Source organism: Halyomorpha halys, unplaced genomic scaffold (assembly GCF_000696795.3).
Source record: "Halyomorpha halys isolate HHAL.00 unplaced genomic scaffold, Hhal_1.1 Scaffold115.1, whole genome shotgun sequence".
In the NCBI taxonomy this organism is placed as follows: domain Eukaryota; kingdom Metazoa; phylum Arthropoda; class Insecta; order Hemiptera; family Pentatomidae; genus Halyomorpha; species Halyomorpha halys.
The window spans coordinates 737,966-755,192 of NW_027106332.1; the positions used below are offsets into that span (position 1 = coordinate 737,966).

Consider the following 17,227-nt stretch of genomic DNA (forward strand, 5'->3'; position numbering starts at 1 on the left):
ATTGTTGTTAAATAGGATCTGTTTAATACGTTGTATGTTGGTCTGGTGGTATTGATGGTCAGAAAGAGAAAAGGATCGGTGGATTCTTAGCAACATTAATAATTTGGTGATAAGGGTGTTGAGAAAAATAGTTGAGGAGTCTACCAGAATAAGTGGGTTTGGTATACCAATTAGTGGATAGGGAGCCATCGGAATTTCTGATAATAAGTAGGTCAAGAAAAGGGAGGGAATGGTCAATTTCACCTTCAACAGTAAACCGAAGACGAGGGTGGTAGGAGTTAAAAGCTGATAGGATTTCGGGGATTCTGTCAGGATTGAGGACCAGGAAGAGATTTTTGTAATGAAAATTATGTCTTGTGAGAAGAGAGGTATTATAGAGTCGAGAAGGTCATTAAGAACAAAATGAATTCTTTTAATATGTCTCCCATATTTCTTCTTTTCTGAGATTGGGTGGATTTATCGTCTTCTTGATCCATCATCGGCGAAGTATCTTCATGCATATTTTCTACTTCGTTCAGGTGATATAGACTGTCCCTTGAAGAAGACTCTTCTGTAAGACGTTTTTTTTCTGTAATATTTAATTTATTCAAACAAGAAATATATTTTCTGCTCTCCTCCTTATCTTCCGGTGACCTGTCAGGGTTATTAACCTGAAGATATTTCTAGCTAAAGCATCTCTTCTTCTCATTTTTGTCTGTTTGACAATATTATTATTATGATATATTTTGCCGCGTTTAATAATTTCATAGTGTAAATCATTGAGAGTCCAAACTACAAAATAGCATGTGTTTTGGGCCGTAATTTGGAGCTGGCCATGAACTTATATATATCATTTTTTTTTTTTAGTTTTAAAGTATTTTTATCGATATAAATTTTTCGCTTTCAGCTCATTTTCAGTTCCGTACTCCACCGCTCACGAACGATATTGGTCGTATAGCAGCTTTTTAGCAACACGTGACCATTTGGATGAAGAGCGTCTCTTACAAACAAGCCCAAAATTAGAAGCAGTAATCCTATCCTTTCTTTCTGCGTGCCATTTTTCGTTTTCTCTCTGTTCCTTTGTATTAATTTATAATACGGCTATTTCTTCAGCGCTTAGAGAAAGTTATTTGAGCTTTTGTACTTTCAAAGCCTGCTTCTCATTTTCTTCCATGTCCAGCTGCATTGCCATTTCGCCATAATCATGAGAACCTGATTCAATTTTCCTTGCCTGTTCCTTATATGTTTTGGCTCTTGGTCTGTTTGTTTTTTTTCAGTCGAGATAAAAAAAGAGATCTTCTGCAGGAAATTATTTTTCTTTCTCTCTTTTCACCAGTCCTTTTTACTATAACAGCGGGGCTTTTATTGGATACCGTTTTCATAGCCTGGTATTGCTTGGTCGTTTTGCCACCAAAGTGATATTCTCTGCAGCGTTGCTTGTCATGTTGGTGACTAGCTGAGAGCTTTTGCTTTTGGCTATCAACGGCTCCAAAACAAAACGAGCTTTATCACAAGCGTTTTTTGTACTTCGTCCAGCTCGGTTATCTCACCGGATTTTGTGCAAAAATATGGCTTACAACTGATGTGGATTTCGAAAACATGATGTGGGCCATTTCTTAGTTCGCCCTTCAGGGAGTTCACATCATTGTTTTCGCAATGGTGAATTATTGCTGCGCTAGCTGCAGTCTTTAATCTCTTAATAATATTTTTATTAAATGTTGTTTTTTTTTTCATTTCCAATGATTCCTTCTGAGTGGCAAACAGACGCTTTGTATAGTTTTTTATTGCGTGATTTGGACATTCAATTTTTTCAATTGCTCAACCATACGAAACGGAAGTTTTTAGTTTAAAATACACACTGGAGTCACCATCTCCGACAAGGATTTGGCACTCTAGACCATGTAGCTCTTTTCTTCGTTGAAGCGATTTCACGAGCATGTCAGTCTCCATTGATGCTGAGGGTCCATCCCAATTTTTGAAGCAATTCTCGTGACCGGGATCGAGATTTTTGGTTTTCCGGTATTCCCACATACTGCAATATTCATTTCAGACTCCCAAGTATAAAAGTTTTTTTGTTTTTACTCCAATGACGCATGCAACACCGCTGTTGGCTGTATAGCGATGTCCATGGTTGCGGTGGGACCAACCACCGTCTATGATAACTGTTGTAAAATGTATACTAGTATCTGTGATATCCCCACATCAGATTGCGAGGTCTCTTTCTGCTCTACCTGCTTCGCTCATGCTTTCAAAAAGCATATCCCGCCATTTCTGAAACAACAAAACATATAATACTAAAATGTAAATCAGAGCATCAATCTATGGTAACAGGGATAGGACCCAGGGTTCGTATTTAGGGTTTGATGGACTACTTCTTGAAGCAGAATGTTTTTTAAAATCAGAGGGCGAGCCATTTTGTGAACTTACTATGAGAGTACTTCCATGAGGGAACTTTTACTGCACTGATGGGGGGAAAAAAAAAAAAACCAAACCTCAGTGTCTCGCTACACTTACGATCAATTGATTTATTCCAATATGAGAAATAGTCTACTATAAAAAATGAATCAGACTAATTAAATTTCTTACCTGAAGCTTGGATTCACATTTTCTGAATGTTTTCGCGCAGACAGGTTTTATTTTCATCGAGGTTAGAACTTCTTCCATGTTCTCATGCCCTGATCCGATCGATGCAAAACCCCAAACAGTTTTTTTTGTGAGTGTCAGATTATCACTTTTTCTGGCTGTTGAAGGTGATTTCTCATTGGGTTGGCTCCCTACGACGACATCGGAATTCCATTTTCCATAACATGCCAGCAACACTGGATAATATCAGTTCGATGTATCCATTATTGCTTTCGGAACAATTGAGTTTATGTAATTCAAGTGTCCTGATGGCCTTGTAAAAATGCTATTCATTCACAATGTAATTCTCATTTTCTATTAAGCTGCTGTTTTTTAAGACTGCAGACGCATGTTCGATTAGAAGTGGCGGAATTTCTCTATAGATGGAAAAAATAAATAAATTATAGCATAAAATTCTATCCCTCAAAAATATTAGATCTCAACGAAAACCCTTAAGAATCTGAAGCTGTGCTTGAGTCGAGACCTGTTCACAGATCGGAACACCAATATTCGCTTCATAAAATGTTTGACTGGTTTGCAAAGTTGGTTCATTCAAACAACACATTTTTGTATAACAAAAATGACATCTTAAATGCTGATTACAGAAAATATTAAAATAACACACAGACGCAGACGTGTCACTTCTTATTCCTGTTTTTTTTTTTGTTTTTTTTCCTCGCCGATACATAAGCGATGCCGAAACCCCTGACCTTTAGATATCGCTTTAGAGGCTAATTCTCAAAATTGTTGTCTTTACTTCGGCTCTCTATACCTGCAATTTCATGGGCATTAGTGCTAATCCAATTCCCTAAATCTATCTCAGACAAACCCACCGGTAGCAGTTCCGCTAGTGATGAGTGTTTACATCGGGACATTTCCATGCCTTACTCCAGGAACCCCGATTGTATTTGATTAGTGTGGAAAAGAGGGTTTGAATCATGAGAAATTTCTGCGTATTGATTAACACTTATATTTCAATAAATTCAAATATTAATTCCCTGAAGGGGCAGATTGTGGTTATTATGTTAGTTTAATGCGAATTATTATAATCTAAGAACAAAACTTAGGTGGTCTCATAGGTAATGGAATAATGGCTTATCCGGTCACTGTTGGAAGTCTCGCTGCTGCGGTTACTTCTGCGTCCTTTTGCCGCTTCCCTCGTCCAGGTAGGACAGTAGGCGAAATGGTGAAGATCATGTTCTTCGGTGGTCGTAAAAACGTTGCTTCTCCCTCAGAGACTGGCCAGCATGTCATCGGCGGTGGCGTAGTAGTAGGGGCAAGCCAGGTCCTGGCCTGCATGCCACGATAGGTAATATCAAGCGGCATCCCAGTCGCGGCGTCTTCAGAATCTCCCGGTGTCCGCGGTAGGTGAGCATCAGAAAATGAGACCACCGACCCCGACTTTATACAAACTCAAAAAAGTGCTGAAAATATCGGATTATGTAAATATCCATACTAATATAAATAAGTAGTAGTATATCTTATTTCAGTTGAGTGTAGTGTAGACACCTACCTCCCCCCATCACTATTTTTTCATTCTGTTCCTTAAATATAGTAAAAAAAAAAAAATGTGTTTCTAAAATGGATGGGAAAACTTAAGTAAACTTTTTTATTCGTGAAAAATGAAAAGATTTCTAAGAAAATCTGACAATTTGAAAAGAACTGCAAAATCACTCTATAGACATCACAAAAATGTTAGCGACTTTGTTAGTATAAGTATGAAATCAGTTAATATACTTGTACAGTTACTTAACTTCATAAATGATTGAAATAATGTCGTTATAACTCGGAAAAAGGAACAAACCAGTCTCCTTGTTTGTCTGATTCGTGAACAATAAAAATACTAAATCTCAATCAAACACTAGCACACATTTTTTGCAAACAACTAACACACATTTGGCGAGGGCGTACAAAGCAAATTGATTTCTTACATTTTATATACATGTAAGTAGTATTAGGACACTGCTTGTAAGAACAATTTCGTTTTTCATTTTGTCTGAACCAATGTCTCCCATTGGAGTAGTCTTTGTCAGTTTTTGTTCCTTAATTGTTTAGCACTTCCAAAATCAATTCCAGAAGTGTTAAACTGACTGTATTATCTAGCCCAAATGGCCATCTCCCCACCCTCAATAACTAGTCCCTGGGCCCCATGCTTCATTATCTATGTAATGGAGTCTTCCTTACATTGATAATCACGCACTTTAGATAGATTGCCTGAGTCTGATTTCAGGATGTTTATTGGTATTCTAGCTTTACATTAGATGACCATGTCAACTTTGATAATGGGCCCTAAAGGGGGAAAGAAGCAAACAGAAGGAAAGTTTATCTTTTTACTTAATAAGAAGTTCTGTCAGAAATTTGTAGGAGAATACTTTGTTGTAAGAGGCTTCTGGTCCTAACCATGCCGAACTATACTAAACACTACATGAAGAGTCTTATTTTATTTTCTCTTTAAAAAGGACTTTACCTTCATCATGAAAATTTACTGTCAAATAATTTTGTACTTCACATGCTTTTCACACCAATTCACTGATTAATTCTTCTTAATAAAGTCATCTCAATTGTTATAGACAAACAATAAACATTGTCGGGGTATATTATTGCTGTTATTTATTTTCTGGTTTCTTATGGATTTTGATGTTATTAATTTACTTTATATTGATCATTTAACAAACGTTAAAGTATTATAAAATATTTACATGTTTTATAACATTATAAGAGGAACTATGTATAATGAAAAAGTGTCTTTCATTATTATATATTATTAACTTTTTGTTTTTATTTAATATATGTTGCTAAGAGTCAATTAACCAAGTGTATTAAAAATTTGGAAGATTAAATTGATTTCAAATTCAATACGTAGATTTCTCCTTTGAAAGAGTGGTATACTAACTCCTCCATCACTATAATTTATTAATATTCAACAGAAAGGTGAAATAATTCACTGACATTCACCATTTAAAGGAAAACAGGAGTATATTCTTTATGAAGAATAACAACCCAGATTTGGTAATTATAATACAAATTTGTCATTATTTTAACTTTGAAAATATCTTATAGACTTGAAAATTACTGATATCAAATCATACGTTTATTAACTTATCAATTCTGCAGTCTCAAAATATAATCTTTTATAGAATTTGTTGGTGAAATAAAATATATCTAAGCAAAAACAAAAACATTCACTATTTGTTTGAAACATTTTTTATTCTTAAAAGGAAGATGGTCAGGGTGCAGTCAAAGGAAAACTCAAATAGTTAAACACAAAATATTGCATCCTATTGATCTTTCACTTTTGCACTGACCTCTGTCTGAAAGGTACTTTTCCTATCTTATTCATTATCTTCCTTTATTCTTGATTTTACTTTTATTCCCCTTTTTCCATCTTTTATGTGTACTGTATTTTATATTTCTTCTTTTTTTATCTTGTTATTTCCATTTTCATTAATTGTCTAAAAACTTTTATTATTCTTAATTAATTTTTACTTTTCTCTGTTCTTCTTTTTTAATTTTTCATTTATGTTTACATCATTTAACTGTTTGTATCTTTTTTTAGCCTTGCAACATGTTGGAAACGTTGGCTCATAATAAATAGTTTCTCGACTATTTGAGTTTTTATTTGACCGCACCCAGACCATTTTCCTTTTAATATTGCACACTGTCAATCAGCGATCTTCCATTTTATATTCTGTTATTATGTTTCCTGTATTATTGTATCACTTAAAAGATTTCACTACTTTGGATATCAGATCATCTATAAAGTATGATAATTTTAATTTTAAAACTATTCAGTATTAGGTACTTACAGTGAGAAGTGGAAATCTGTTAAAATTGTATTAAATCTGTATTTTTATGATGAAATTAAGAAAACAAATATTGAGAAAATTCATTTTTCAATATTGATTTTTTTTAAAGTATTCACTTTTTATGGATGATACAGATACAAATGATTACAGATAAGATCAAAAGAAATACTTATGCTTTTGAAAGGATTTTTAAGATTTCAGTTTTCAAGTTCATTCAGAATCAATATAATTAATACACTTTCATATAAGAATTATAAAAAATTAATTTCTTTATTGTTGTAACGAATTGTGTATCAAATTATTAGTATATTTATATATTTTTTATATACATAATACCGATGATGTTCAAATTATGGTATTTTATACTATTATTTGTATGTTTAGTGACGAGACCCATTAATCATCTCATTGGCCCATCTTGCAGAAAATAATGTGTCTTTGAAAGATTCTACAAATCATCAAATTCTACCTTAATATATGAACCTGATGGGTGGTCAACCTGATAATTGGGAAACAGGCCCTCATGGAAGAATAAAAATAAATGTTTTAATTTTGTTAGTTTTTTTGTTTTTTTTTAAAGAAGTATTTCTGATAGTGTAATGTGGAAATGAGGCTCCTGAATTCAGGCAGTTGAAATTCCGATGGATTTCCAGACATATTAACCTTTATGGTAATGAAATGGCCAACAGATTGGCAAAGCTGGGAATCTCAGTCATCCCTCAGTCCATTCACCCAAAGCGCAAATAAAGTATGCAGGAAATTAATGGATCAACGTAACCTGCTAAGGAATACTGATCAAGATTGAAAACAAGATATGACTATCCAATCTCATGCATATGTTATGAGCTCTCCAGCATGCCAACTCTGCACGGAATATTGATCACCTACGCTCCCTACACAGACGTTTGGCTAATGAATATTATTTTTAAAAATGATTAAAATAACAAATATTTATACATTCTTCGAAGTTCATTTTAATTTTCTTAAAACTGTTCACATTTCAGACATTAGTTCATTCTCAGAACCAACATTTAATTATAAGTCACACTAAAAATGAATTGAAATCATCAGCAATAAAATTATTTATGATACATTTTTGTAAAAACTATGTATAATAGATTTATGTCTTATACTTTCATATTAACATAATTATTTAATTTTAATCAATTTGACAGGTCAAATTCAGTTGTTATTCTCTTACCTATTAGTTATATTAATCTTGTCATGATAACCATTTTTTTTATCTGCTTGTTGAGTATTTGTTTTATATATTTTGTGATTTTTTATATTTTGTCAGTTACTAAATGTATTTAAAAAGACATTTTAGTGAAAAATTATTTCTTACTTAACATTGGCAGTGATGTAAATTGAATTTATTTGTTTCCACATTCTATGGTTTATTGCTAGTGCTTAATTAAAATTTCAACATTATTAAAATTTATTGTAATTATTCAATGTACTATGTTTGGCTAATGCAGTTGTTTTAAAATTTTTAAGGTTATTAACCTTATTTTTGTGATGTTTCTCCTATATAGTTCTTATTTGACCATTGTTTGAAATTTATTTTGTATATAGTACCTATTTTTTTTCTTTGTTCTCAAATATTTATTTCATATTAGTCAATTAATTTCTAAGTTTTTTATTGTAATATGTATTAAATATAATATTGTTTTGATGAATGATAATTCAAAATGACATGATTACATTTTTATTTTATGGTTCTAAAAGCTCTAAATTTTAATTATTATTGACCATATTATTTTATCCCTAGATCTGATAATATTATTTATATGAGGAGAAGATGGTTGGATGGTGCAGTCAAAATATAATGCAAATAAGTTGAAATAACTTATTTAATTGTGCCTAGTTTAAGTTATTTCAACTTATTTGTGTTATATTTTGACCGCACCCCCCAACCATCTTCTCATATAAGATTCATTCTTCCACGGTCAACTATCCCTCATCATTATCAATATTATTAATAGGTTTTTCTATTGTGAATTTTATTCCTTTGTGTATTGAATGTTTGTACACAATAAACTTTTGAACTACTGCATTGATTTACAGCCTTTTTTTTTTTCAAAACGTTCTATGTCCTCTTGTGAAGATTTGTAGCTGTTGAAATCCTCGATTTGTCCTGTTAAAATTAAAATTAAATTATGACCAAAATGAAAAAGGAAAAAACTCCTAAATCGGAATATTAGAAAAATAGTTATAAAGAATATTATATATTATTTGCACATAAATCAAAATATATACATTTTTTGATATATTGTATAGATCATATATATTGATACACAATAATTTGAGCATCCGAACTCTTCCACAAAAACCACTTAAATCTTTTCCTTTGCAAGCAGGATTACCACAGGCTCTAATTATGCTACAATTAATATCACCAGTCTGAGGCATTTTGTTGCAAGATTGAGACAAATATAGTATTGCAAGAATGCCAGGGAAGGTTAATTTCTTCTCTCTTCTTTTTTTAATCCATTCCACCTCAGGAGTTGATCATTGACCTCCTTTCTCTTTCTGTTTTGCCTGACCTTCCAGAGTTGTGTTTCCCCTTCATCTTTTTCAACCATCACATTCCTTGATGTGTTTGTTACTTAGTTCCAGGCCCGTAAAGGGCTTAGTTGAGGCCTCTAGGCTGGTGCCACTTTCTCATATTAATTTATACTCTTTTTCTTAGAAGGTTATCCTCCTTTCCCTGTTTCCATCTTCTTTTCAATCAGCTGAGGAGGGACATACTTTTTTCTCTCCTACACTCTTTTTGCTACCATGTAGTAGAGGATATTATCTTACTCCTTCAGTATCGTCAGGTCCTCTTATATCCTGAACCCTATTCAGAGATGTGAAAACCCCCTCCTTCCTTTGACGCTAATTGATGGCACAGACACCTATTGCCTCAGCCACCACAGGCGCTGCTATTTCAGAGACCTTCTTTATTACTATCCTAGTTTTCTCATTTATAATTTCAACTACTATTTCAGGGATAATTTTCCATTGCACCTCAAATCCTGTTATTATGTTAGACAAGCGAATTTATTTATTTTTTACTTTCTTAGGAAATGTTTTCCTCTCGAGATGCTGCCTAATAAAATTTGAGATTATCCCGGCCATTATGTTCAGTCTTTTCATGTCTTCTGGAATAACCCCTTCATTTTCTTCCCTTTCCCTCTTTAGGACTGTTCCTACTCTTTAATATGCAGCCCTGTACCTCTATTAACCTCATTGTCACTTCTGATGGGCTTTCCTACTTTCCAGGCAGCAATTTTGTTGTCTGCATTTGATATTTGGGGGTTAGACCAATCAGTTCCCACTTCGACAATTCCCTTCATCTTCATCACAAATTTCATTAATTTTTAAGATAACCATAATTCATCCACCCCATCTCTACCCAAGAAAGGTCACTGAAGCCCATCAAGCTAATACTCTTTGCACAATCATTAATGATTTATACCCTAAGGTTTTTGATCTTTCTTAGTTGAAACGAATCAGGAGTTGTTAATATTTTCTTGCTTGGAATTAAATTTTCGTTTACCTTGAAATAATTTGATTTTAAAGCAGTTACATCGCTCCCAGTATCTATTTTAAGTTTAATATGTCTCCTAACTAGTAATAGAGAAACTGTGCAGTGTCTAGTGCTGCTATCCTCTCATATTTCATATGTAGAACTGGAGGGACCTATAATGCCATTGAGAAAACAAGCAATACAGACAAATCCCAGTTTTTGATTTCATATCTTTATTCCCACCAACTAAATCAATATTACTAGTTGTGTGAAAGCTTAGTGACTTGTTTTTGTACTACCCCAGATTGCTTGGCTAATTTCACAAGTTAGTCTACCGTTAAATTCCCATTCATTTATTATTTTACTATTTTTGTACATGTGTTCTGAGTTCTGATGGATTACAGCAATTTACATTCCAGTTTCAAAAGTAAAAGTTGAAAGAATATGGATTGCATTATTACGGAACAATCCTCCACTTTCCATGTAAGAAGATATGGTACATCAACTTCTAGTCAATAAGTATACAATAGGGAAGTTGCTAAAAATGGTCCCCATTTTGGAGGTTTTGAAACTGTAAGTAAAAAAGCAGCTACAGTATAACCTGTATAACTGGAATCTCAAGGGACCTAGGATATTTTTTTCTCTTAAAAAAGTATTTCATTAACCTAGATTTCCAAATAGGCAGGTTTAAAATAATAGTGGTCTTATTTATAGAGGGTCCGGCTAAAAGAAGTCGGAATGGACCGTTTTTCATTCAAAGAGGTAAATATGTTTATAACAAAATGCATGTTCCATGTTTTTATATATACGTGCTTTCATTTTTTTAAACGACACAAAACTTATGGTTTAAAGAAATCAGTTATATTAGTTTGTATTTGATTGATCCAAGGCTCACTTAACCATGTTACACTGTATTTAAATCATTGTAAAACTTAGCACGAGTTACACGAAATGCTAAAATTACTGGGGTCGATTCTTTCTTATCCTTACACCTCCAACAAAGATCCAGATGAAAAAAATACTGCCTATTACGTGATAGTTCATTGTACATATGATGTTAGTGAAGCAACTCTCATGTTGACTTTTGCCACACAGTTTTAGCTGCTGCAGCAACAGTCATAGGCATTGCCTTGGTTTTTACATTTAAAGTTAAAAGTATACGAAACTGATAAGGTTTCCTGGGTACTACCTAGTGCATCAACACCCTTATGAAGCAAGCACAAAAACAAATTAATATTATTGAATTAAGTATATAAATTTAACATCAAAGTGCAGCTCAAGCTGGACAAAAATTACTCAATGACAAATTTTAGAAAACCTATAAAACTAAAAAAAAAAACTAGAAGCCTGTTTAAAGTAAATAAATGATTATTTATTATTATTATAGGGCGACAGACCATGGAGGTCCAAGTCATGTATTAGGAAATACATCGCGTTTCTTGACGTGTTTTTTTGTAGGGTGGGTTCGTCACTCCCACGTCTATTTTTTGTGAGTGACACCTATTGGCTAATGGGACCCGCAAATGCCCGGGGGAGGCTGTGAGTGAGTTTTGTATAATTTTATGCTTGAAACAATCCCGGATAGGGCCGGGCTCGAACTCACAAACCTTTGGGTAGGTAGACATGCGCGTTGCCACCCTGCTACCGTCGCCCCCTGTTTAAAGTACAATAAATGACTACTTAACAAAATTTCTGCTAGAAAGAATCAGTGTGATGCTTTGGAGAGATATAATTAAAAGAGATTCAGCAAGTAATGTCTGTAGATCGTATCCTTTGGGGTAACATCTGCAGTTGAATTATCCAGATAGGCTTATCCCTCTTAGCTTCTGAGAAAGATAGTGTATTTCGATATTGTTCTATAAAGTTTTCAATTAGTCCTTCTTTAAATTCTGATCAGTTATCTACCAGTACTGTTTTTGGACAAGGCAATGTACTAAAAATTAAAAAGAGTTTATTTTTTCATTAGCTGAAGTTATTCATGTAATGTTTCCCTTTATACTGAGTGTCAAAAGTATATGGAATTAACAAAGAAATTTTTTATTATTTGTTATAAATTTATCTATTTTTTAGGTGTCATTCTCCGATTGTTGATGTTAGGACAGTGATTCCCCAAGTGTACTATGAAAAATAAAAATTAATGAAGAGCTTATTAGTGATTGTTTTCGCTAGTTTGTAACCTCCAATGAAATTAATTTGTCTTGCAATATAAAATCCATTTTTTTTTACTCACCTATTAGAGCTTATAAAAAAGTTAGAAAAATACTTTGAAGCAGATAATGAGTCACACGGAATTAAGACCCATTTAGAGCCAAGGCTCCATCAGAATTTACTTCTTTAGGAGAAGAATCTCTTATTGACTTGTCTCTTATAATACTTTTTTGTTTACTACCAAAGAATCTGATATCTATCATCATCTACAAGAATCATAGCTTGTCTCATCATCAGCTTTGTTGTAAATTTAAAACATTCACTGACTACAGTTGGTGAAAGCATCAATTCATTTCAGTAAATGAAAATCTAATACGGATGACTTCATATCATTTTGCCTGATATTGCGTTGCTTGGATTCCGAGCCCCGAAGAAGGTTTGAGAGAAAACATTTCTCGACAAAAGTTCCCAAATACAAAGTCCTGATAGATAGACTTATTAAGGATATCTTTGAAAAACGTAAAAAATATTTTTTTTTTTTTTTTTTTTTTTTACAGATGTGCCACTATTCAACCAAAACAGCGGTATGTACAAGTGCATTTCGAGATTTTTCCAATTATTTTATTCGTAGTACTTAGAAATGTAGGTGGAGCAATTTTTAAACTGAAGGGCATATGTGAGATTTATAATTCTTTCTTCATGGAAGAGATTCTAGATTCATTTCTATTTGGTATTATGCTAATACTACATCTATGACAGGAAAATATGTTGCTCTTCCAATTTTTTTTTTTTTTCAAAATATGTAATATTTGGCAATGGAAAATGGTACTGAATAAATGAACTAGTATGTTCAAAGTAAGTATAAAGTCAGAAATATGGGGTCCAGTAATGTATAATTCAAACAGGTATTTAGGTATCCCCATTTCAATTATTATTTATAACTAAAATTTAATTCATTCAAAGAAACCATCATTTCCTAGCTCTTTGTAGAGTATTTATAACTGGCATAAAACCTTCCACCCATGCTTTTTAGTTTTTAGGTTCTTTCTCATAAATTTGCTTGAGTCTGGTTTGAAGAGGACAATAGTGTTTATTTGTGACCGTATCTGATTTATATTATGTCTAACAAAACACCACTTACTTTGGACGAAGAATTTCGTTTTTTCACTGCTACTTTAATGAACAATTGGTTCGCTTTAAAGGTAATTTGCTATTACATTTCTGTCCTTTTCACGATTTAAATTTAGTCTTAAAACATATCATCCTCAATAGCAGTTATATAATGTGTAATGAATTATAAAAAATTTATTTTTCTCAGTCGAGGAATGTTTTCATATCATAGTTTGACAAATAATATATAGTTTATGTGACTCCAATTTACTGGTCATTTCTACTTAAAATGAGGGTCTTAATCATAATTAGGTAAAGAATTAAATTAGGAGGCCTTTAGTACAATTTTTTCCGTCTTCTAATGAATTATAATGCTAATTTCTTAATATATCAGTAAATTAAAACAAAAAAAAATATTCTATATATATATATGTATAGTTGACTGTAAAAATTGATATATAGGGAGATGGCCAGGGTTGCGGTCAAAGGAGAAATAAAAATAGTTTACTTCTCCTTTGACCGCAACCCTGACCATCTCCCTATATATAAAAAAAAAAATATTGTACCCTTTTTTCTATTTCAAAGCCATTTGTTTTGATTGGCATAGTTTTATATATACATATAATGTATATGATACAGGTTTTATTTTTTTAAATTTTCTTGTTCATCATCACAAGTTTATCTATATAACCCATGACTATCGGTGTGTCTGTCAGAGTCAGTAATATTAATTGTTTAATTTTTACATTGAATCATAGTTCAATATACTATGTTTTTAATGCTGCACTTATTTATTAATTTATATGGTAAGTGTTATCACTTTTCGAAAATTAAGTAAGGACACCTGAATATCTAATGGTAATATATATCTAAAAGCGTCTCACAGACCCACTTGTTGTACTGTGGGTTATTTTGCGTAGTTTCAGACATAACTAGAAGTTCACTCCGACAATTCTAATTTTATTTCCAGTTAGTTTTTTACTTTTATATTATTTATTATTAATCTATAATTACAATGTTTTAAAAATTATTATTATATCTGTTTCAAGTTATTGATCGCCCACAGTGAAGATTCTGTCCAAATAAGAAACCAAAAAGTTGAAGGATTGCTTGAATTACTTATCAACTGTATACAGCAAATTATATGTAATGAAAAATATGCATTCAATTGTTAGGTATTATTTAACTTTTTTATTTATTTAATCTTTTTTTTTTTTTGTTTTTTTTAAAGATTCTAATGTTGAGTTAATGGATTGTATTGACAATGTGGAAGATTACATCGATCTCAAGTTCAATACATACGTAGAGGATAATTCCTGTGAAGAAATAATTAATGAACTGGTCAATTACTACAATTTGTTATCATGCAACAAAAGAGAGGAGTTATCCAGTGCCATTCAGCATTTGAAGGAAAAGAATAGTATATTTTCTAACCAAGAATACAATCCAGATGAGGTACTTATTTATTTATGAGATAATTTTTTTAATTTTTTTTTTCAATTATAAAATGTATTATAGGCCTGAAAATTTTTCTCTCAAACTCAACTCTTCATTTACTGTGTTTTAACCATTATTGTTAAAATTATTAGGTAGATCATTCCTGCCGATTTTCTTTCCTTTAACAAGTTAATGTAACACCAAAACAAACCTTTACCTGTTTGGCTAAGATGTTAAAAAAACAGTGTTCAGTATGTTAAATATAATAACCAAGATCCGATAATGCTATCTAGTCTTTTATTTATCAGGTTAGATGATCTAAGGAACTCCATCTTATGGAGCTCTTTGTTGTGCTTGGTATAGTTCTGAGAGTTCCAAACCAGAAGTCACTCATAATGAAGTCCTTTTCTCACAAATTTTTGTAAATCTTCATATGACAGTGCAACTGCTTTTGAGGATAAAAACCAATCCTTCAAGGCTGTTACCTTCCAGTTTCAAAATCTTCGAATGTATTGGCCCTCTCATTACTTTTTTTCCTAGATTTTATTCATCCGTTTTTCCAGCAAAAATAAAAAAATATGTTTTTAGACTGATTTTGCTTAATTGGCTTTGTTTTATAATTTACAGGACTGATTCACTTGCTTATTGTTTTGTTTCATTCTTTTTAATATGATTTTCTAAAATCGTAGTGCAAAAATTTAAAAAAATTTTTATTAATTTAATTTGTCATTCTATTTGTAGTAGTTTGCTTTTATAAACTTCTACAGCTACCAGCCAAGCTGCGTTTGGTTCTGGCCAATTGCCATGCTTTGTCAGGAGGAAGCTAAGCTGACTGCAGACAGGATGTTGAAGTTGATGGAAACGTCAGTGACTCTCCCATGTTTGACTAGCAGCTGTCCTAGACAGGTACTCTCCGTTTCATCTGCTGACTGCTGCATTGATCAGTACCTTGGAAGAATACTGAGATAGTGAGTGACCTAGTTGAGGTAAAGTTGTTTCCATCATGGGTAATCTATCCCCTTAATCATGTATTCACATGACTCAGTATGTCTGTGATAGAAGGATTTTATGACTTGATATGACTGGAACATCAATGTCTATCTTTTAGTTTTATAAACTATGATAGAGTCTGAAACTCACTAAATATTTTTACATCATTAGTTGATTACTTAGCTATTTTTGTTTGTTAACCATCAATGTGAAAGGTGACCATTAATCTATGAACACCTCCAAGCAAGCTTTCAGAATCAAAATTGATTCTGCACTAATGTGAGGCAGGCTCCTTTACAACTTAAGTATTTTGCCCAGTAACTGTCCAATCTACTGGATGCCCTGTTTTTGATGTTCATTTGATTATTAGGTTGAAATTGCTGAATGCGCCAAAGGATTGGGCGTAAATTAAACAGCTTCAAGTTGGTACTTAAGTACATAATTAGCACTATATTCATTGGTATTGTTATTGTTGGTATATCTGGTAGGGGGATCTAGTCTGGCAAGTAAGCTTGGTGGTCCCTTTTTCTAATCTCTGGTAGCTATCTGAGTTCCTGTGGCTTACTAACCATTTCAAGATTCATTTCTTGGGACCCCCGAAAATCAAATATTAACTGTCCCAGGTAGGAATCAAACCCACACTTTGGGGGACTTGGCTTTTCACTCCTTGTTTAATTGAGAGATAATGACAAGATGAGTCGATGACCTTTTTGGGAGGAGCAAAATAGTCGGAGTAGAGAGAGGGCGGGGTTAACCACTCACACAGAGCTAACCCGCCTTTCTAGGCAGGCAGACTCAGTGACCATTTACATTTTGAGAACACACTTAGTTTGGAATAGTTCTTTCTAAATATTAGGTCTTTTCGATACCTTCACTCCTGACCAACAAACCTCTAGGTGTAGCATGTTTACTATTTATTAGCATTGACAAATATTAATTTTAATTTATATGTTAAAAATATATAGCAATGTAAATGGTCTAACCAATGTGACAACTACTTGTTCATTATAATTTTGAAACTAGTAATTACTTAATTATCATAAAAATATTTGTCGAGGTATTAGTTTTGATTGCATCATTATTGATCATGATTTTTATTTATTTATTTTCACCTTACCCTGCCTTGTGGGCAATACAGGTGTTTGCAGCAGTTTAATGTTACGATTGTATTTGTAATATTGAATAGCTGCAAATAGAACTATTTACAATTTTTTTTATCAGTTGTGCCAAACCATTTTATGATTGTGCTTCTCCTTTTTGTCTATTTTACCTCATATATTATTGATACTGATATTTTATTCTTGATACTTTACATTACTTTTATCTTTTTTTTTTTTAGATTGTCAGAGTGACTACTCCCCATCCTCCTCCTCGTCAACTCATCTCTGTTAAAAGTAACTTATCTTATGAAGATTCTATAGAAATGCCAGTTTCTGCTATAACAGAACCTAATGGTCAGCCTGATGATGGGTGGGAAAGAGTTACTCATAGGAGAAATAAAACTAAATGATGTTTTTATTTTGTTAATAATTATATATTTTTTTTATTCGTTTATATTTTAGTTCTATTCCTGTTGTAAAAAAGATTCCTAGTTTTCCCCTGTACGCTTTTAATAATGGTA

The 17,227-nt window shown here is 32.5% G+C and overlaps 2 protein-coding genes and 1 long non-coding RNA gene across 4 annotated transcripts in view; 2 read left to right on the plus strand and 1 right to left on the minus strand.

Annotated features, from left to right (window-relative positions):
• LOC136795109 (uncharacterized) overlaps positions 1 to 7,559 on the plus strand; it is a 65,158-nt gene extending 57,599 nt beyond the window's left edge. Inside the window, exon 4 of the long non-coding RNA XR_010842657.1 lies at positions 6,792 to 7,559. This is a non-coding gene — a long non-coding RNA (uncharacterized lncRNA). The remainder of the gene's footprint in view (positions 1 to 6,791) is intronic.
• On the minus strand, positions 895 to 1,929 carry LOC136795111 (uncharacterized). The gene is made up of 2 exons (XM_067044670.1): positions 1,839 to 1,929; positions 895 to 1,065 (listed from the first exon to the last, which is right to left on the minus strand). Exons 1-2 carry the CDS (start codon positions 1,927 to 1,929, stop codon positions 914 to 916), a joined length of 243 nt encoding a protein of 80 aa, XP_066900771.1. The 3' UTR covers positions 895 to 913.
• A 5,491-nt stretch (positions 7,560 to 13,050) lies between the features above and the next one.
• Positions 13,051 to 17,160, plus strand: LOC106677959 (uncharacterized). 2 transcript variants are annotated; one of them, XR_010842658.1, is made up of 5 exons: positions 13,051 to 13,271; positions 14,229 to 14,325; positions 14,411 to 14,634; positions 15,384 to 15,602; positions 16,946 to 17,160. XR_010842658.1 is itself a non-coding variant. In XM_014416186.2 (4 exons), exons 1-4 carry the CDS (start codon positions 13,188 to 13,190, stop codon positions 17,114 to 17,116), a joined length of 576 nt encoding a protein of 191 aa, XP_014271672.1. In that variant the 5' UTR covers positions 13,052 to 13,187; the 3' UTR covers positions 17,117 to 17,160. The 2 variants fall into 2 exon arrangements, 1 of the variants encoding a protein (XP_014271672.1); XM_014416186.2 differs by lacking the exon at positions 15,384 to 15,602 and having other exon boundaries at positions 13,052 to 13,271.
• Positions 17,161 to 17,227: the final 67 nt, after the last annotated feature.